Consider the following 22,097-nt stretch of genomic DNA (forward strand, 5'->3'; position numbering starts at 1 on the left):
GGAAGAAAGACCTTAATTTTTGGAGACATGTCCTGTGGTCTGATCAAGCTAAAATTGAACTTTTTGGGCATAATGACCATCGTTACGTTTGGAAGAAAAAGGGAGAAGCTTGGAAGCCTAAGGACACCATCCCAACTGTGAAACACGAGCTTGGCAGCATCATGTTGTGGGGTTGTTTTGCTGAAGGAGAGACTGGTGTACTTCACAAAATAGATGACATCATGAAAAAAGATTATGTGGCAATACTGAAGAAACATCTCAAGACATCAGATAGAAAGTTAAAGCTTGGGTGATAATGGGTCTTCCAAATGGTTAATGACCCGAAGCATATTGCCAAAATGGTAACAAAGTGCCTTAAGGATAACAAGCTCAATGTTTTGGAGTGGCCATCACAAAGCCCTGATTGATCCTATTGAAAATTCATGGGCAAAGCTGAAAAGGCCGGTGCGACAAAGGTGACCTACAAACCTGGATCAGTTACACTCAGTTTTGTCAGGAGGAAGGGGCCCAAATTCCGACCAACTATTGTGAGAAGCTTGTGGAAGGAAATCCCAAACGTTTGACCAAAGTCATTCAGTTTAATGGCAAGTTTAATGGCAATGTTACAAAATACTAATGAAATGTATGTAAACTTTTTAACTTTGCAGTAATAAAAATGCCTTAAAACATTCTCTATTTCTCTTATTATTCTGGCATTTGGCAGATATTAATAATTATGGTAATCCTAATTGACCTAAAACTGGAAAGGTTTATTGTGATTTCATGTTTCATGTCAGATATTGAGAAAAACATGCATATGTGTCTTTCTATATAGTCTATATACAGCGCTGGCAAAAATTAAGAGACCACTTGCAAATGTTTAGTTTCTCTGATTTTTCTCTTTATAGGTATATTTTTGAGTAAAATATAAATTCTTCTTTTAGTCTACAAACTGACATGTCTGACATGTCTCCGAATTTCCAAGCAATAAATTGTTTTGTTTTTTCTGAAAAGGAGAAATGGTCGAAACTAATAAAAAAAACCAGTGCTTTCAGACCTCAAATAATGCAAAGAAAACAAGTTTATAATCATATAGAAACAACAAAACTGTGACGACTCCTGGAGTGGACCCTCTGGGTCGTGACACCAACCCTCCCAGGGCGAGCTGACCTAGTGAAGACCACCCCCTATACAGGGAGTGTCAGGGGCAAGCCCCAGGGGGTGAGGCACCACGACTGCTGGCACCAGGCGGCCGGCTCACAGGAGACACGAGTGGGTGAGAGTGTCTGCAGGAACGTGTAAAGTGTGGACACGGGAACACGTGGTATACAGAGACTTCGTTCGTCCGGGTGTGAGTGAAGCAGGAAGCGTGCAAGGAGCACGTCAGAGCACTGAGTCAGGCAGCAGGTGTGCCAGGAGGTGTAACAGAGTAAGAGACTGAGTACAGGATCAGAGTGTGTGCCCGGAGGCACAACTGAGTATAAGACAGAGCACGGAATCAGAGTGTGTGCCAGGAGGCACGACTGAGTATAAGACAGAGTACAGGGTAAGAGCGTGTGCCAGGAGGCACAACCGAGTATGAGACAGAGTACAGTGTCAGAGCATGTGCCAGGAGGCACAACCGAGTACGAGACAGAACACAGGGTCAGAGCGTGTGCCAGGAGGCACAACCAAGTACAAAGCAGAGTGCAGATTCAGAGCGTGTGCCAAGAGGCACAACAGAGTGCAAGGCAGAGGACCTGAGTACAGCGCACAGCCAGGCAGGGACACGGCAGACCAAGCCAGGAGCACAACAATAATCAGGCACCTCCCCTAGGGGGAGGTCGTCTGATATAGCACATGACTACTACTGGTTCCGGGTCAGGACCTAGCCAGAAAGCACATGACCACTACAGGTTCCGGGTCAGGTCCTCCATTACCATAGAGAGGACCGAGCCCTATACAGCACTGACAGGAGCGCGCAAGCGCAAACGTGACATGTAGGAGGAGGCCCGGGGACGAGAGCTGCGCGTGCGCACCCTACGGGACCCCCGGAGTGACCGCAGCTCCGGAAGAGATGACGTCGGGACCGAGGTCCCGCCCCCAGGTGAGCACGGCGTGACAGTACCCCCCCCTTTACGCCCCCTCTTTCTAAAACTGGAGAGGAACTTAGACAAAATCTGGGGTGCGTTGATATTCTCCCTGGGTTCCCATGACCTCTCCTCGGGGCCAAAACCCTTCCAATCGACCAGGAACATGGTTCTCCCTCTTACCTTCTTCATGGCCAAAATGTCATTCACCTCAAACTCATCCCCCAAGCCAACAGGCTGGGGTGTGTGGCCTGGAGAAGGATGAAATCGGTTAAGAACCACAGGTTTTAGGAGAGACACATGGAAGGAATTGGGAATACGGAGTGAAGGAGGCAGCTTCAATTTGTAAGCAACATCATTAATCCGCCTGAGGACCTCAAAAGGACCAATGTAACGGGGACCTAGTTTGTAAGATGGTACCTTAAGGCGGACGTATTTGGTGGAGAGCCACACCTTGTCACCAGGGAGAAATGGAGGAACGTCCAGGCGCCTCTTGTCAGCGTGTAATTTCATTCTGTCCCGTGCTTTCTCGAGAGCGGTTTTGGTCTCCTGCCATACCCTGGAGAACTCCACAGACTGAGAATCGGCAGCAGGTACCCCCGAGACAGGAAGTACCGGTAGAGGCACATTGAGATGCTGTCCAAAGACGATGAAGAAAGGAGACTTGGTAGACGATTCACTGGAGTGATTATTGTAGGCGAACTCAGCCCAAGGAAGTAGACCGACCCAGTCATTCTGATGAGCATTAGAAAAATGCCGGAGATAGGATGTAAGGATCTGGTTGGTACGTTCCACCTGCCCATTGGTTTGGGGGTGATAGGCGGAAGAGAAATCCAATGACACTTTCATGAGTCCGCATAGAGCTCTCCAGAACCGGGAGGTGAATTGGACCCCTCTATCCGACACGATGTGCTGGGGGAAGCCGTGAATCCTGAAGATATGGGAAATGAAGATCTTCGCCAAGTCAGGAGCAGAGGGTAGTCCGGGAAGAGGAATGAAGTGAGCCATCTTTGAAAATCGGTCTACAACCACCAAGACCACAGTACAACCGGAAGAACAAGGCAGATCAGTAATGAAATCCATGGCTATGTGCTGCCATGGAGCCGACGGAATGGGAAGCGGGAACAGAAGACCGGAGGGTGGTTGTCTGGATATCTTGTTCTGGGCACAGGACGGGCAAGATGCTACAAAGTCTTTAACATCCTGGGAGAGTGAAGGCCACCAATAATGGCGAGAGATTAAGTCCAAAGTCTTTTTGACACCAACGTGGCCGGCAATCTTGGACGAATGTCCCCAATTTAGCACTCATTTTCGGTTATTCTCAGCCACAAAGGTTCTTCCCGGAGGTAACGTGGTTAACTTGACAGGAGCCACAGTAATTCCTTTGGATAAATCAATGATATGAGAGGGTTCTTCCTCTGCATCAGACGACAGGAATGATCTTGACAACGCATCCGCTCTAACGTTCTTATCGCCGGGCCGAAAATGTAGCTCAAAGTCAAAGCGGGCGAAGAATAGGGACCACCTGGCTTGCCGAGGATTGAGCCTCTGTGCGGACTGGATGTACGCCAGGTTCTTATGGTCTGTGAAGATCTTGAATGGATGTATGGCACCCTCCAGTAAGTACCTCCACTCCTCCAAGGCCAACTTAATGGCCAATAGCTCTTTGTCGCCAATGGAGTAGTTCTGCTCAGTGGAGGAAAATACTTTAGAAAAGAAGCCACAGGTGACAAAACGTCCAGAAGAGGATTTCTGCAGAAGGACTGCGCCAGCCCCAGTAGAGGATGCGTCTACCTCGAGAGTGAAAGGTCTACTAACCTCAGGTCGGTGAAGCGCCGGAGCAGCGGCGAAGGCTTGTTTCAACGACTGGAAGGCCTCTTCAGCCTCAGAGGGCCAAGCCTTTGGGTTAGCTCCCTTGCAGATAAGGGACGAGATGGGGCGAACCAACGAGGAAAAATGAGGAACGAACTGTCGGTAGTAGTTCGCAAAACCAAGGAAGCGTTGGATTGCCTTCACCCCATGGGGCTGTGGCCAATCGAGGACGGCGGACACTTTTGCCAGATCCATGCATAGACCTGATTCTGAGATAATGTACCCCAAGAATGGCAGGGACGTTTGCTCGAAGGCACATTTCTCGAGCTTGGCATAAAGGCGGTTCTCCCTCAGGCGCTGGAGGACTTGACGCACGTTCTTTCTGTGTGCGGAGGTCTGGAGAAAAAACGAGGATGTCATCCAGATAGACTACCACGCAGGAGTACAGCATATCCCGGAAGACGTCATTCACGAACTCCTGGAAAACCGCTGGGGCATTGCAGAGGCCGAAGGGCATGACCAAGTACTCGTAGTGACCTTCTCTGGTGTTAAAGGCGGTCTTCCACTCATCCCCAGAACGAATGCGGATCAAGTTGTAGGCCCCACGAAGATCCAGTTTGGTGAAAATTCGAGCTCCTCTAAGTCGGTCAAAGAGCTCCGGGATCAATGGCAATGGGTACTTGTTCTTGACCGTGATATTGTTCAGGCCTCGGTAGTCTATGCAAGGACGGAGGGAGCCGTCCTTCTTTTTTACAAAGAAAAATCCCGCTCCCGCGGGCGAGGAGGACTTACGGATGAAACCTCTAGCAAGGTTCTCCTGGATATAGTCAGACATAGCTTGGGTCTCAGCAGGGGATAGCGGGTATATCCTACCCCTGGGTGGCGTAGAACCAGGAATGAGGTCAATCGGACAGTCATATGGCCGATGGGGGGGCAGAGTCTCGGCCTCCTTCTTGTCGAAAACATCTGCAAAGGACCAGTAAGCCGACGGCAGACCTGTAGGTGCCGGGGATGGACCGGCAGAGTTCATCAGACGGACGGGCAACAGGCACTTCTCCTGACAGAACGGTCCCCACCGGAGTATCTCGCCCGACCGCCAGTCCAGGGTTGGCTCATGAGTCCGTAGCCAAGGGAGGCCTAGAAGAAGTGCGTGAGACATGGTGGACAAGACGAGGAAGGAGATCTTCTCCAGGTGCAGGGCTCCGATCTGCAGCTCGATCTCTTCGGTGGCCTGGGTAACGGACTCCAGCACGGACGTACCATTGACCGAAACAATCGACCAAGGAGTCTCCAGGGATCTGACAGGAATCCGGTATTTTTTAACCGCCTCGAGTGTGATAAAATTCCCCTCCGCGCCAGAATCCAGGAAAGCCTCCTCAGAATAACGCTTGGCACCGAGATTCAATAATACGGACACGAGCAGGGGAGGAGAGGAATCACGTACACCTAGGGAGGCCTCTCCTATCAACCCTAGGCGGAGAAGTTTCCCGGCTTCTTGGAGCAGGAACGGAGGAGGGGAGAGGAGCTCCTCTCTCTGGCTAATTCACGGGCACGTTCCTGAAACCGCAGGTCGATGCGTGTCGCCAGTGAGATCAGATCCTCTAAAGAGGTGGGAGTATCCCGACCTGCCAGTACGTCTTTGATCCGACTGGACAGGCCACGCCAAAAGATCCCTACGAGAGCCTCGTTGTTCCAACCGAGTTCGGAGGCCAAGGTACGAAAACGGATGGCATACTGTCCTACCGGTAGCGTACCCTGATGGAGGTTAAAGAGGGACTCTGTGATAGAGGCCAGCCGACCCGGCTCGTCGAACACCTTGCGGAAGGTGTCCAAAAAGGTGGAAAGCCGAGAGACGAGTGGGTCATTGCGCTCCCAGAGGGGGTTCACCCATGCTAATGCCTCCCCCTCTAAGTGTGAAACAATAAAGGCAATTTGGGCACGCTCAGTGGCATAGTGCTGCGGCAAAACCTCAAAATGTAACCGGCATTGGTTCAGAAATCCTCGACAAAACTTAGGGTCCCCGCTATATCGGGGTGGCTTGCCGAGGCGCGGTATCGGGTGCGGGGCCGAGGACTGGGCAGAAACGGATTGTATGGCCGACAAACGAGACTCCATGGATTTCAAAAAGACCATAATCCTGGTCTGACTCTCCCGTAGGAACACCAGTTCCTTTTGGATGGAGGTGGTGGCACCAGCGGGGTCCATGGCCTGATTATACTGTGACGACTCCTGGAGTGGACCCTCTGGGTCGTGACACCAACCCTCCCAGGGCGAGCTGACCTAGTGAAGACCACCCCCTATACAGGGAGTGTCAGGGGCAAGCCCCAGGGGGTGAGGCACCACGACTGCTGGCACCAGGCGGCCGGCTCACAGGAGACACGAGTGGGTGAGAGTGTCTGCAGGAACGTGTAAAGTGTGGACACGGGAACACGTGGTATACAGAGACTTCGTTCGTCCGGGTGTGAGTGAAGCAGGAAGCGTGCAAGGAGCACGTCAGAGCACTGAGTCAGGCAGCAGGTGTGCCAGGAGGTGTAACAGAGTAAGAGACTGAGTACAGGATCAGAGTGTGTGCCCGGAGGCACAACTGAGTATAAGACAGAGCACGGAATCAGAGTGTGTGCCAGGAGGCACGACTGAGTATAAGACAGAGTACAGGGTAAGAGCGTGTGCCAGGAGGCACAACCGAGTATGAGACAGAGTACAGTGTCAGAGCATGTGCCAGGAGGCACAACCGAGTACGAGACAGAACACAGGGTCAGAGCGTGTGCCAGGAGGCACAACCAAGTACAAAGCAGAGTGCAGATTCAGAGCGTGTGCCAAGAGGCACAACAGAGTGCAAGGCAGAGGACCTGAGTACAGCGCACAGCCAGGCAGGGACACGGCAGACCAAGCCAGGAGCACAACAATAATCAGGCACCTCCCCTAGGGGGAGGTCGTCTGATATAGCACATGACTACTACTGGTTCCGGGTCAGGACCTAGCCAGAAAGCACATGACCACTACAGGTTCCGGGTCAGGTCCTCCATTACCATAGAGAGGACCGAGCCCTATACAGCACTGACAAGAGCGCGCAAGCGCAAACGTGACATGTAGGAGGAGGCCCGGGGACGAGAGCTGCGCGTGCGCACCCTACGGGACCCCCGGAGTGACCGCAGCTCCGGAAGAGATGACGTCGGGACCGAGGTCCCGCCCCCAGGTGAGCACGGCGTGACAAAAACTAATGTTTTAACTCAGGAAGAGTTCAGAAATCAATATTTTGTGAAATAACCATGATTTTTAACCCCTTCCTGACATGAGACGTACTATCCCGTCCACGGTACCCGGGCCCGTATGACCGGGGACGGGATAGTACGTCTACCGCGATCAGCGGCGCCCACGTGGTGAGCGCCGCTGATTGCGGCCGGGTGTCAGCTGATTATCACAGCTGACACCCGGCACAATGTGTCAGGGGCGGTCACGGACCGCCCCCGACACGTTAACCCCTTGCACACCGCGATCAAACGCGATCGCGGTGTACCGGGAGTTAAAGGGAAGCATCGGCAGGGAGGGGGCTCCCTCCGTGCTTCCCTGAGCCCCCCACGGCAGCGCAATGTGCAGCGCTGCTGCGGGGGGCTCCTTTCCTCCAGGCCCCCGAATCCAAGATGGCGACGGGGGCCTTCGGGGGCCTGGGGAAGCTGGCTTCCTCAGTGCCTGCAAAGCGCAGGCATGAGGAAGCCTAGTGCACTGCCTGTGAAAGATTGCTGATCTGTCACAGTGATCTGTGATGTGACAGATCAGCGATCTGTCACAGGACAGTGATGTCCCACCTGGAACTATGTAATAAAGTAAAAAAAAAATTAAAAAAGTGTAAAAATAAATTAAAAAAAATCGCCAAATAAATTAGTAAAAAAAAAAAAAAATATTCCCCAATAAATTCATTTTTTGAAAATAATAATAATAAAAAACAATAAAAGTACACATATTAGGTATCGCCGCGTCCGTAACGACCTGCCCTATAAAACTATCCCATTAGTTAACCCCTTTAGCGAACCCCTTAAAAAATAAAAATCAAAAACGAAGCAAAAAATAATGATTTATTATCATACCGCCAAACAAAAAGTGCAATAACGCGCGATCAAAAAGACGCATATAAATATCCATGGTACCGCTGAAAACGTCATCTTGTCCCGCAAAAAACAAGCCGCCACACAGCATCATCAGCGAAAAAATAAAAAAGTTATAATTCGCAGAATAAAGCGATGCAAAAATAATTATTTTTTATATAAAATAGTTTTCATTGCATAAAACCGACAAAAACATAAAAAAAGACCTAAATGAGGTATCGCTGTAACCGTACTGACCCGAAGAATAAAACCGCTTTATCAATTTTACCGCACGCGGAACGGTGTAAACGCACCCCCCCCCAAAAGAAATTCATGAAACGCTGGTATTTGTTCATTCTGCGTCCCAAAAATCGGAATAAAAAGCAATCAAAAAATTTCACGTGCCCGAAAATGGTACCAATAAAAACGTCAACTCGTCCCGCAAAAAATAAGACCTCACATGACTCGGTGGGTCAAAATACGGAAAAATTATAGCTCTCAATATGTGGTGATGCAAAAACTATTTTTACAATAAAAAGCGTCTTTTAGCGTGCGACAGCCGCCAAACATAAAAACCGCCATAAATAGTTAATCAAACCCCCCGTTATCACCCCCTTAGTTAGGGAAAAATAATAAAATAAAAAAATGTATTTATTTCCATTTTTCCATTAGGGTTAGGGCTAGGGTTAGGGGTGTGTTGGGGTAGGGTTAGGGTAGGGTTAGGGTTAGGGTTAGGGCTAGGGATAGGGCTAGGGCTAGGGTTAGGGCTAAGGGCGTGTTGGGGTTCGGGTTGGAGTTAGAATTGGGGGTTTCCACTGTTTGGGCACATCAGGGGCTCACCAAATGCAACATGGCGTCTGATCTCAATTCCAGCCAATTCTGAGTTGAAAAAGTCAAATGGTGCTCCTTCCCTTCCAAGCTCTGCTATGCGCCCAAACAGTGTTTTACTCCCACATGTAGGGTATCAGCCTACTCAGGACAAATTGCAAAACAATTTTTGGGGTCCAATTTCTCCTGTTACCCTTAGGAAAATAAAAAATTGGGGGCAAAAATATCATTTTTGTGGAAAAAAATGATTTTTTTATTTTCACGTCCGAGTGTTATAAACTTCTGTGAAGCACTTGGGGGTTCAAAGTGCTCACCACACATCTAGATAAGTTCCGTGGGGGGTCTAGTGTCCAAAATTGGGTCACTTGTGGGGAGTTTCAATAGTTTAGGTACATCAGGGGCTCTCCAAACGCACATGACACCCGCAGACCATTCCATCAAAGTCTGCATTCCAAAACGTCACTGCTTCCCTTCCGAGCCCCGACGTGTGTCCATACAGTAGTTTTCTCCCACATATGGGGTGTCAGCGTACTCAGGACAAATTGGACAACAACTTTTGGGGTCCAATTTCTCCTGGTACCCTTGGGAAAATAAAAAAATGGTGACTAAAAGATCATGTTTGTGGAAAAAATACGAATTTTTTATTTTCACGCCCGGGCGTTGTAAACTTCTGTGAAGCACTGGGAGGGTCAAAGTGCTCACCACACATCTAGATAAGTTCCTTGGGGGGTCTAGTTTACAAAATGGTGTCATTTGTGGGGGGTTTCCACTGTTTAGGTACATTAGGGGCTCTCCAAAGGCAACATGACACCCGCAGACCATTCCATCAAAGTCTGCATTCCAAAACGTCACTACTTCCCTTCCGAGCCCCGACGTGTGCCCATACAGTAGTTTTCTCCCACATATGGGGTATCAGCATACTCAGGACAAATTGGACAACAACTTTTGGGGTCCAATTTCTCCTGGTACCCTTGGGAAAATAAAAAAATGGTGACTAAAAGATCATGTTTGTGGAAAAAATACGAATTTTTTATTTTCACGCCCGGGAGTTGTAAACTTCTGTGAAGCACTGGGGGGTCAAAGTGCTCACCACACATCTAGATAAGTTCCTTGGGGGGTCTAGTTTACAAAATGGTGTCATTTGTGGGGGGTTTCCACTGTTTAGGTACATTAGGGGCTCTCCAAAGGCAACATGACACCCGCAGACCATTCCATCAAAGTCTGCATTCCAAAACGTCACTACTTCCCTTCCGAGCCCCGACGTGTGCCCATACAGTAGTTTTCTCCCACATATGGGGTATCAGCATACTCAGGACAAATTGGACAACAACTTTTGGGGTCCAATTTCTCCTGGTACCCTTGGGAAAATAAAAAAATGGTGACTAAAAGATCATGTTTGTGGAAAAAATACGAATTTTTTATTTTCACGCCCGGGAGTTGTAAACTTCTGTGAAGCACTGGGGGGGTCAAAGTGCTCACCACACATCTAGATAAGTTCCTTAGGGGGTCTAGTTTCCAAAATGGTGTCATTTGTGGGGGGTTTCCACTGTTTTGGTACATCAGGGGTTTTCCAAACGCGACATGGTGTCCGATCTCAATTCCAGCCAAAAACGTCAAATGGCGCTGCTTCCCTTCCGAGCTCTGCCATGCGCCCAAATAGTGGTTTACCCCCACATGTGGGGTATCAGCGTACTCAGGACAAGTTGCACAATAACTTTTAGGGTCCTGTTACCCTTGGGAAAATAAAAATTGGGGTGAAAAGATCATTTTTGTGGAAAAAATATGATTTTTTAATTGTACCGCTGTACATTATAAACTTCTGTAAAGCCCTTGTGGGTTCAAAGTTCTCACCACATATCTAGATAAGTTCCTTGGGGGGTCTAGTTTCCAAAATGGGGTCACTTGTAGGGGGTTTCCACTGTTTAGGTACATCAGGGACTCTCCAAACGTGACATGGCGTCCAATCTGAATTCCAGCCAATTTTGCATTGAAAAAGTCAAACGGCGCTCCTTCCATTCTGAGCTCTGCCATGCGCCGAAACAGTCATTCCCCCCCACATATCAGGTATCTGCGTACTCAGGACAAATTGCACAATAACTTTTGCAGTTCAATTTCTCCTGTTACCCTTGGTAAAATAAAAAAAATTGAACCTGAAGTATTTTTTTTATGAAAAAAGTTAGATGTTCATTTTTTTTTAAAATATTCAAAAAAATTCCTGTGACGCACGTAAAGGGTTAATAAACTTCTTGAATGTGGTTTAGAGCACCTTAAGGGGTGCAGTTTTTAGAATGGTGTCACTTTTGGGTATTTTCTATCATATAGACCCCTCAAAGTGGCTTCAAATGTGATGTGGTCCTAAAAATAAAATGGTGTTGTAAAAATGAGAAATCGCTGGTCAACTTTTAACCCTTATAACTTCCTAACAAAAAAAAATTTTGGTTCCAAAATTGTGCTGATGTAAAGTAAACATGTGGGAAATGTTAGTTATCAAGTTTTTTGTGTGCCGTATCTCTGTGATTTAAGGGCATAAAAATTCAAAGTTGGAAAATTGCGAAATTTTCCAACTTTTCGCCAAATTTCCGTTTTCCTCACAAATAAACGCAAGTTATTTGAATGAAATTTTACCACTAACATGAAGTACAATATGTCACGAGAAAACAATGTCAGAATCACCGGGATCCATGGAAGCGTTCGAGAGTTATGACCTCATAAAGGTACAGTGGTCAGAATTGTAAAAATTGGCCCGGTCATGAACGTGCAAACCACCCTTGGGGGTGAAGGGGTTAATCACAGCTTTCATGCGTCTTGGCATGTTTGCCACCAGTCTTTCACACTGCTTCTGGCGTAAAAATGTAAGCAGTTCTTCTTTGTTTGATGGCTTGTGACTATCCATCATCCTCTTGATTACATTCCAGAGATTTTCAATGGGGTTCAGGTCTGGACAACGGGCTGCCCATGATAGGGTTTGGATGTGGTGGTCTCTTAATTTTTGCCAGTGCTGTACATTGTATATTACACATACACAGTCTTGTTAAAAAGTGACTACCCCCTTCCTGATTTCCTATCCTTTTTCTTGTTTGGCACACTTAAATGTTTCAGATCACAAAAAAATTTAATTAGACAAATATAACACAAGTAAACGCAAAAAAGGCAGTTTTTAAATAAAAGTCTTTATTATTAAGGGAATAAGAAATCCAAACCTACAGAGGCCAGTGTGAAAAAGTGATTTTCCACCTCACCCCCTTAAAACATAACTTAATTGTGGTTTATCACATCTTTGGGAAGTTGAGTTCAAATTTCCTAACGACACTCAGGCCTATTTACTGGCACACCCGTTCTCAATCAAGTAATCACTTAACTAGCACCTGCCTGACAAAGTGAAGTGGAGCAAAAGATCCTCAAAACCAAAACATCATGCCGTGACCAAAGAAACTGTGGACCAAATGAGAAACAAAGTAATTGAGATCTATCAGTCTGGAAAAGGTTATAAAGCCATTTCTAAAGCTTTGGGACTCCAGCAAACCACAGTGAGAGCCATTATCCACAAAAGGCAAAAACATGGAACAGTGGTGAACCTTCCCAGGAGTGGCCAGTTGACCAAAATTACACCAAGAGCACAGTGAAGACTCGTCCAAGAGGTCACAAAAGACTACACAAAAATATCCAAAGAACTGCAGGACACACTTGCCTCAAAAAAGGTCAGTGATCATGACTCTACCATAAAAAAGAGATTGTGCAAAAATGGCCTGCATGGCACAGTTCCAAGACAAAAAAAAACTGCTGAGCAATAAGAACATAAAAGCTCATCTTAGTTTTGCCAGAAAACATCTTGATGATCCAAAAAGTTTTGGGAGAATACTCTGTAGACTGAAGAAACAAAAGTTGAACTTTTTGGAAGGTGTATGTCTCATTACATCTGTCGTAGAAGTAACACAGCATTTCAGAAAAGGATCATTATATCAACAGTAAAACACGGTGGTGGCAGCGTGATGGTCTGGGACTGTTTTGCTTCTTCAGGACCTGGAAGACTTGCTGTGGTAAATGGAACCATGACTTCTGCTATTAAAAAATCTATATATCACAAAGGTAATGTCACTGTAAAGTGACCCAATAACCAAGAGTGTCATTGATTTCATAAAACGAACATTTTATTAGACATTGATAGACAAACAACATAAAACAGCTGCCTCAAACCACCACATATAGGTAGGAGAAACAGCGAAAGGATACAATTCTATTTATACAATGTATCAAAATTTAGAAAAAATTACTGCAGTATCCAAAAATAATATGCCCAACAGTATGCTGAGTATCCTGGGGGTGTGAAACACGGGCGAAATGCGCGTTGGGGTGCGGGGAAGCAGCGTGTTATCTTATGCCTAACTTCACTGTGCTCACGGCTCAGGTAATATGTATTTGGCGGTTCATTTATTCACATTTATTTAGATTTTTTGGGGGGTAATTTTAACCTGCATACATGAGAGGCTGTGGTAGCGCTGTAGCAGCAATGGCTGCATATATCATATGCTTTGGGTGATTATAATCCATGTATCTGTGAGGCTATGGCGACGTAGCAGCAGCAATAGCTGCATGCTTTGTGACTTATAATTGGTGAATAAATTCAAAACCTCAAAGGTGTAATTTATGTGCAAAACTTTATTTGAATTAAGGCAGTAAATTTTATTCACATCTTTGCAGTTTGTGCAATATATTTTCTCTATAGCCATCTATTCGTTTTATAAGCCAATAAAGATACTCAGCATACTGCTGGGCATATTATTTTTGGATACTGCAGTAATTTTTTCTAAATTTTGATACACTGTATAAATAGAATTGTATCCTTTCGCTGTTTCTCCTACCTATATGTGTTGGTTTGAGGCAACGGTTTTATGTTGTATGTCTATCAATGTCTAATAAAATGTTCGTTTTATGAAATCAATGACACTCTTGGTTATTGGGTCACTTTACAGTGACATGACCTTTGTGATATATCTATGCATTTAGAGTGTAGCCCGCTCCTTTAGAGGATAATGGGCTTGGGTATTGTGCTTACCTATTAAAAAAAATCTATAAGATGCCTATCCATTATTAAACCTTTAGTTATATTGTAAATAAACACACACCCACAGTAAAGTCCTTTGTTTGAAAGAATGAAAAAGACTCCTTTAATAAAACTAAATTAAACCATACTCACGTCATCGCACAATCCACAGAAGCCAATGTCTCCTGTAACAATTAAAAGAAAAAACAATATTCCTTACCTGTCTGCCAAGAAGATAAAAAAAACACTTTTCCCTTGATGGGTCTGCTACATCTAGATGACAGGCTGCATAGTTGCATGATGTGGCTATACTGCCTGCCATCCAGCAGAGACACTGAGCAATGTGCTCAGTGTTTTGGGGTGAACTCCGATGACCTGACTGACTGTCATGTCGGACGCTATTCACACCACAGCGTCCGGCAGGCAGCGGTAGTTCCATCTCCGTCCACTATAGCCTCAGTGGCGCCGGCTTGATTTTACTCAGGTTATCGGGGGTTAATCTAGCTGGAATCAGGTGGGATGTTTGGTCACGCCCACGGTCTTTAAATAGTCGTGCTGGCCTATGGGCGACGCCGATTATAGCTTGTGTTTTATGCCAAGTGGTTCCGGTCTGGAGAGGAGGTGTTGGAGAGAGAAATTCGTATCTGGTGGCGTATGATCCGTTGTTACCTTTTCGCCTTCCTATATTTGTGTTTTGTTTTGCCCTGTTCACATTACGGTATTGTCCTGTGTGTATGCGGCGCGGTTTAAGTTCTCCCTGTCTGTTATTACTGTGTGGGCTTTGGTGGTTTGACGACTCACTGGGTGGAGGGTTCAGCTTAGGGCTGAGCAGGAGATAAGGAAAGGTTGGAGGCTCAGGCATTTGCACCATTAGCAAAAACCCTGGGTTGAGGGTCAGACAGGGTTTTTCCTAGTTGGAGGGACTCCACAGGGGCCCCGGGTATTTCAGCCTTCTTTGACCTAAGCCCCGCGTAACACTGACGGAAAGTTCTCATGTTCGTGGTGCCATCGTAAAGGTCCTGGGAGTTCACTGCCAATGAACTCAGTACTACTCACTGACGTCAGGTTAGCCAGGGTGGATACCCAACCTGTGCTGGAAAACGGATGTGACTTTGGGGATGTGTTTTCAGAGCAGGGATGTCAAGAACTTCCTCCCCATCTTCCTAATGATTGTGCCATTAATCTTATTCCTGGGGTCAAGCTGCCTAAGAGCAGACTATATAATATCTCTGGTCCAGAGGGGCAGGCCATGAAGGACTATATTAATAAAAGTCCGGCAAAGTGTCATATCAGACCATCCTCATCTTCCGTTGCTGTAGGGTTTTTCTTCATAAAAGAAAAGATGGAGGGTTACGCTCTTGCCTAGAATTCCACAAACTCAACTCAGGTCACAGTCCAGGATCTGTACCCTCTTCCTCTCATCCTGGACCTTTTTATCCAGATCGTAGGAGAAAAATGGCTTTCTAACCTGGATTTTAGGGGGACATACAATCTCATTCGTATTAAGGAGTGGGATGAGTGTCAAACTGCCTTCAATACTCATGAGGGACACTATTAAAACCCTGTGATGCCATTTTGGTTGACAAATACTCCCGCCATCTTTCAACACTTTGTAAATTGCATTTTTAGTCACCAGGAAGGTATATTTGTTGTAATCTATCTTCATTACATATTAATTTACTTATCTGACCTTGAGCCACATCAGGTACATGTCAGGCAAGTCTTACGGTTACTTAGAGACAATAAATAATTTGTCATACTAGAGAAATGTACCATATATACTCAAGTATAAGCCGACCCGAGTATAAGCCGAGGCACTGAATTATGCCACGGAAAACTGGGTAAGCTTATTGACTCGAGTATAAGCCGGGTATGCATTGTCCCCTCATCTCTGTCCTGGTATGCGTGGCTCCCCCGTTGCTGTTCTGGTATGTATGGCTTCCCCGCACCGTCGTGGTATGCATGCTTCATATTACAAAAAAAAACAACCATCCTACTCACTCACCCTCATCCGGCGTGCCCTCGCAGCATCTCGTTGTAGCTGGTTTCCGGCAGCTCTTCCTGTGCTGAGCGGTCATGTGGCACAGCTCATTATGGTAATGAATATGCATTCCACCCCTATGGGAGTGGGGACGTGTGCATATTCATTACCTTAATTAGCCATGTGATCGCTCAGCGCAGAAAGAGCCGCCGGAAGTCGGAACCAACGATATGCAGGGCACGCTGGAGGGTGAGTATCTTCTGTAAGCCAGAGGCTGCGGCTGCAGCTGTCACTGTGTGCGCTATAAAAAAAACGACTATTCATTTCTCTTTAGCAGTGGCACAGGCTTTAGCTTTCTGGGACAATGACTCGCGTATAAGCCGATTCTGATTTGGCTGTTATCCTAAGTCACATTACAAGACTCGTTAAAGGGTTGATTGTGACTTGTAGGATCGCTACTACCAATAGGTGGCGCTGTAGAGTAAAAGTCCTCTTTCTCTCTGGAGAGGCAATTTGCATAAGCCAAGGGGGGCGTTTTCAGCACAAAAAAATGTGCTGAAAAACTCAGCTTATACACGAGTATATACAGTATGTTCTCAGTTGAGGAGATCCCTTTTCTGGGCTATGTCTTATCGATCAGCAATTTTCACATGGATCCAGCGAAAATCCGGAGGGTACTGGATTGGGATCGTCCAGAGGACCTAAAGGCATTACAAAGGTTTTTGGGTTTCGCCATCTACTACCGTAAGTTCATCAAATACTCTTCGGTAGTGTCCAAACAGCTGACAGATATGACCAGGAAAGGAACAGACTTTTGCAAATGGTCAAGTCCGGTCAGGGAGGAATCGATACCTTGAAAGACTGTTTTGCATCTCTGCTGATTCTCATTCAGTCTGACGTCACTCAGTCATTTATTGTAGAGGTTGACGAGTCTGAATTATGGGTAGGGGCTGTATTATCGCAAGGTGCATCTCCTGGTAAATGGCATACATGTGCATATTTTTCTAAGAGACTGTCGCCTGTTGAGAAAAACTATGACATTGGTAACAGGGAACTCTTGGCAAATAAATGGGCTTCCAAAGAGTGGCGTCATTTTATGGAGAGGGCAGTTCATGCTGTCATTGTAATCATCGATCATAAAAATGTTGTATATCTCGAATCTACAAAACGTCTAGCCAATATTTCAGCTTCACAAATTCATCAAGTTAAGGCTATGTGCACACGTATGCAGAAAATTTCTACATAAAAACAGGACTCCTTCCCAGAAAACGTGCGTTTTTGCAGCGATTTGTGCGCGTTTTTGCTGCGTTTTTTTCTGCGCATCCCCAGACACATAGAAAATAGCCAGAAATGCGGAATTTACCACGAAATGAATGAGGATGCTGGTAAAAAACGCATCAATATGCACAAAAAGTGCAAAATGCATTAAAATGAACGGGAAGCTTCTTTTAAACGTTTTTTGAGCGGATTTTTTGGTAAATCCGCGGGAAAAAAGCTGTGTGTGAACACAGCCTAAGAAAGTAGCAGCTAAAATATCATTACAAAGGAGCTAACATGTATATGAAGCTGCTGGTGCCTCTGGAATCCTGCGAACCTCAAGGTGTAGGATTCTCCTGAGGCTTGCAGTTGTGCATAAATGTGCTATTCAGCCACCTCTAAGCAGTGCTCACGAGCAGAAACGGTTTCAATGAGCCCAACATACATGAAGAATAATTTAAAACAATCTGATGAGTGCTGTGCACCCCTGGATGGTCCAAATAGTTAGTGGATGGCCACCATGTCCCAAAAAAACTGTGATGTCAGCAAAGAGGTGGCAGAGTCATGTTTTGGGCTGGAAGACCCCTTTAGGGTCCCTGAAAGTGTGAAAATTACCTCATCAACGTATATAACCTTTCTGAGTAAACACATTATTCAATGGTTCAAATAGTAAAACTGTGCCATGTATAGCAAATTCATCTTCATGCATGACAATGCACCATCTCATGCTGAAAAAAATACCCGAGACATTGGCTGCTATGGGCATAAAAGGAGAGAAACTTATGGTGCAGCCACCATCCCCCCAGGCCTCAACCCTACTGAAAACCTTTGAGTTTTTCAAGCAAAAGATCTATGTGAAGGGAGGCAGTTCACATCAAAACAGAAGGTCCGAGATACTATTATGACATTATGAAAAAAAACTCAAGCAGAAACTATCCAAAACCTCACAAGTTCAATAGATGCAAGAATTATGAAGGTGATATTAAAGAAGGGGTTCAATGTTTACATGTAAGTTGGCCTGTTAAGAGGTTTTTGACTGAAAAAGCTTTTGATTTCTGTAAATGTGACTTCTCAATGAGGCAAATTTAACAAATGAGCATTTTCAGTTCTTTACAACCTATAAAATGTTTGGAAACTGTGTTGTGTATAATAATTTGGAACAGCGTGTTCTGAGTTTATTTTAACTTGGAAAAAATACTGTTATCATTGGGAGGTTTGTCTAATAAAGTTGTGTCATGATCCAGGTGGGGTTTTGTTTTGTCTCTCCTTTCCCGGTCTGGTCATGTCAGGGGTTAATTTTCCCGACCTCTTTCTGGTGTCAGGTTTACTATACAGTTAGGTCCATATATATTTGGATAGAGACAACATTTTTCTAATTTTGGTTCTAGACATTACCACAATGAATTTTAAACAAAACAATTCAGATGCAGTTGAAATTCAGACTTTCAGCTTTTATTTGAGGGTATCCACATTAAAATTGGATGAAGGGTTTAAACATGTGCCACCCTGTTTTTAAAGTGACCAAAAGTAATTGTACAATTGACTCCAAGGCTATTGCATGGACAGGTTTGGGCAATCCTTTCGTTATGTCATTCTCAATTAAGCAGATAAAAGGCCTGGAGTTGATTTGAGGTGTGGTGCTTGCATTTGGAAGGTTTTGCTGTGAAGGAAACATGCAGGAGGATGTGAAGGAGCTCTCCATGCAGGTGAAACAAGCCATCCTTAAGCTGCAAAAACAGAAAAAAACCATCCGAGAAATTGCTACAACATTAGAAGTGGCAAAATCTACAGTGTGGTACATCCTGAGAAAGAAAGAAAGCACTGGTGAACTCATCAATACAAAAAGACCTGGGCCCCCACGGAAGACAACAGTGGTGGATGATCGCAGAATAATCTCCATGGTGAAGAGAAACCCCTTCACAACAGCCAACCAAGTGAACAACACTCTCCTGGAGGTAGGCGTATCAATATCCAAATCTACCATAAAGAGAAGACTGCATGAAAGTAAATACAGAGAGTTCACTGCATGGTACAAGCCACTCATAAGCATCAAGAATCAAAAGACTAGACTGGACTTTGCTAAAATAACATCTAAAAAAGCCAGCACAGTTCTGGAAGAACATTCTTTGGAAAGATGAAACCAAGATCAACCTCTACCAGAATGATGGAAAGAGAAAAGTATGGCGAAGGCGTGGTACAGCTCATGATCCAAAGCATACCACATCATCTGTAAAACATGGCGGAGGCAGTGTGATGGCTTTGGCATGCAAGGCTGCCAATGGCACTGGGTCACTAGTGTTTATTGATGATGTGACACAGGACAGAAGCAGCCGAATGAATTCTGAGGTATTCAGAGCCATACTGTGTGCTCAGATCCAGCCAAATGCAGCCAAACTGATTGGTCGTCGCTTCATACTACAGATGGACAATGACCCAAAACATAAAGCCAAAGCAACCCAGGAATTTATTAAAGCAAAGAAGTGGAATATTCTTGAATGGCCAAGTCAGTCACCTGATCTCAACCCAATTGAGCATGCATTTCACTTGTTAAAGACTAAACTTCAGAAAGAAAGGCCCACAAACAAACAGCAACTGAAAACCACCGCAGTGAAGGCTTGGCAGAGCATCAAAAAGGAGGAAACACAGCGTCTGGTGATGTTCATGATTTCAAGACTTCAGGCAGTCATTGCCAACAAAGGGTTTTCAACCAAGTACTAGAAATGAACATTATATTTACAATTATTTAATCTGTCCAATTACTTTTGGTCCCTTTAAAAACAGGGTGGCACATGTTAAGGAGCTGAAACTCCTAAACTCCTCATCCAACTTTAATGTGGATATCCTCAAATGAAAGCTGAAAGTCTGAACTTCAACTGCATCTGAATTGTTTTGTTTAAAATTCATTGTGGTAATGTCTAGAACCAAAATTAGAAAAATGTTGTCTTTGTCCAAATATATATGGACCTACCGGAATATCTGTGCTGCAACCTGTGTGCAGTGCCAGTTATATTGCTTGACTTTGGCGTGTGTAGCTGGCTTTGGTGAGTTCCTGATTTGTCCTGCTGCGTACACCTGACCCTATCTGTGTCTGTTTACCTTCCTTCTGCCTGCCAATTCTCCTTATCTCTCTGTGTTTGGACTCCTTGGTACTTGACTTTGGCTCGTCCCTGACTTGATTTGTCTCTCCCTTCTGATACCTCTGCTACTGACCTGTTTCTCTCTCCTGACACAGTGTTTTGAATTTCTGCTACGTTATTCTCTGGTTACGACTTGACTCTTTGACTATTCTGCTGCCACCTAGTGGTTGTTTCGCTGCTACTGCTGGTCTGCTTGTGAGCTGGATATTCAACTCTCTCTCATCTCTGCTGCCATCTAGACGAGTTTATGTACTCTGTTTTAACACTCCGTAACACAGCGTGACAGTTTGACTCATATTCTAACGATTGATGATTTAACATTATACTTACTCATTTTCATCAACAATTTAGCAAATTAAGAGAAAAATAGTATTTACATAATAATTTGGAATGCAGTGTAGTTAAAAAAATATTTATTTTACCTATGCACAAAAGGGAAACTTTGCAGGATGTTTTGGCTTGCTCCACATCTCCTGCTCCTAAAGCGTTGCCTATCCTCACACTCGCAGCCACACTGAATCCAACAGAAACCTAAGTGGAATAAAAGTTTTTTTTTAATTCAATCTATTGAAAAAAGTTATATATAATAAAGCCATATAGTAAAAATATATTATTAATTGTATTCAAAGTTGAAAGAATTTGTGACCTTATAATATTATAATCTTAAAACTGCACACATTATGTTAAGTTTGGAAGGTACTTTAATCTGTCAGGAGGATTTCATACCTCAAACTAATTATATGTGCATGCAGTTCTTTTAAAGATAAAATCAACATTACAATGGTTATGCAAATTAGGCTGAAGGGCGGTAGATCTAAAGCCCCCGTCACACTAAGCGAGATCGCTGCTGAGTCACGTTTTGTGACGCAACAGCGATCTCGCCAGCGATCTCGCTGTGTGTGACATGTATCATCGACCAGCCCCCCCCGCCGGGTATCGCTGATCGTGCAGGAATGTCCTGGGCCATTTTTTTGATCGTTGGTCTCCCGCTGACCAGCACGCATTGCTGCGTCTGGCAGCGGGAGACCATCAATCAGCGAGCTCCCAGCGCTGTAAGCAGATGCTGGGAGCTGGTATTCAAGGTAAACAGCGGTAACTAAGCGCGCGCGTTGCTTAGTTACCCACTGTGTACCCAGGATACCAGCGTGCTCTCGCTGGGAACTGGTATCCAAGGTAAACAGCAGATAACTAAGCGACTCGGGCGCTTGTTACCCGCGTCGTCGCTGGTCCTGATCGCTGGTGAGATCGCCTGTTTGACAGCTCACCAGCGATCACATAGCGACACACCAGCGAACCTGACCAGGTCATATCATTGTCGGGATCGCTGGTGTGTCGCTATGTGTAACGGGACCCTAAAGCTTCAGTCACTCCAGCTACACTTAAGGCCCTTTTACATTTAGCGATGCACCAGCGATCCAACCAGCGATCCGACCCGGTCAGGATCGCTGGTGCATCGCTAAATGATCGCTAGTGAGCTTTCATACAGAAAGATCTCACAGCGATGCAGCAGCGACGCAGCGCACGATACTTACCATTCACACACAGCGATCCTGCGTCCTCCCGCCCACCTCCACGCGTCGCTGGACGTCACAGCAGGAAGTCTCAGCAGGAAGCGCCCGATGAGAAATGGAGCCGGACATTCTCGCGCGATCAGCGATGAGCAGCGGGGGAGCCGGTCGCTGGTAAGTATCACACATAGCGATATCGCTAGCAATATCGCTATAACGTCACAAAACCAGTGACGTTTTAGCGATATTGCTTAGTGTAAAACCCCCTTTAGGCCTCTGTGTTATGTGACTTCAGGCAAAAGAGCCCTCAGTCAAGCAGGAGGTGGCGTTGTGAGGGGAATAGAGGTGGAGTAAAAAAGGCTTTAGATCTACCATAGTCCTTCAGCCTCATTTGCACATCAAT

The 22,097-nt window shown here is 45.5% G+C and overlaps 1 protein-coding gene across 1 annotated transcript in view; it reads right to left on the reverse strand.

Annotated features, from left to right (window-relative positions):
* Positions 1 to 22,097, reverse strand: part of LOC141088462 (multidrug and toxin extrusion protein 2-like) — a 219,633-nt gene that overhangs the window by 45,477 nt on the left and 152,059 nt on the right. Inside the window, exon 11 of the mRNA XM_073574554.1 lies at positions 20,609 to 20,717. Within this exon, the coding sequence (XP_073430655.1) occupies positions 20,609 to 20,717 (109 nt within the window). The remainder of the gene's footprint in view (positions 1 to 20,608; positions 20,718 to 22,097) is intronic.

This window comes from Dendrobates tinctorius, unplaced genomic scaffold (assembly GCF_039654945.1).
Source record: "Dendrobates tinctorius isolate UK_male_01 unplaced genomic scaffold, ASM3965494v1 ptg000007l, whole genome shotgun sequence".
NCBI lineage: Eukaryota > Metazoa > Chordata > Amphibia > Anura > Dendrobatidae > Dendrobates > Dendrobates tinctorius.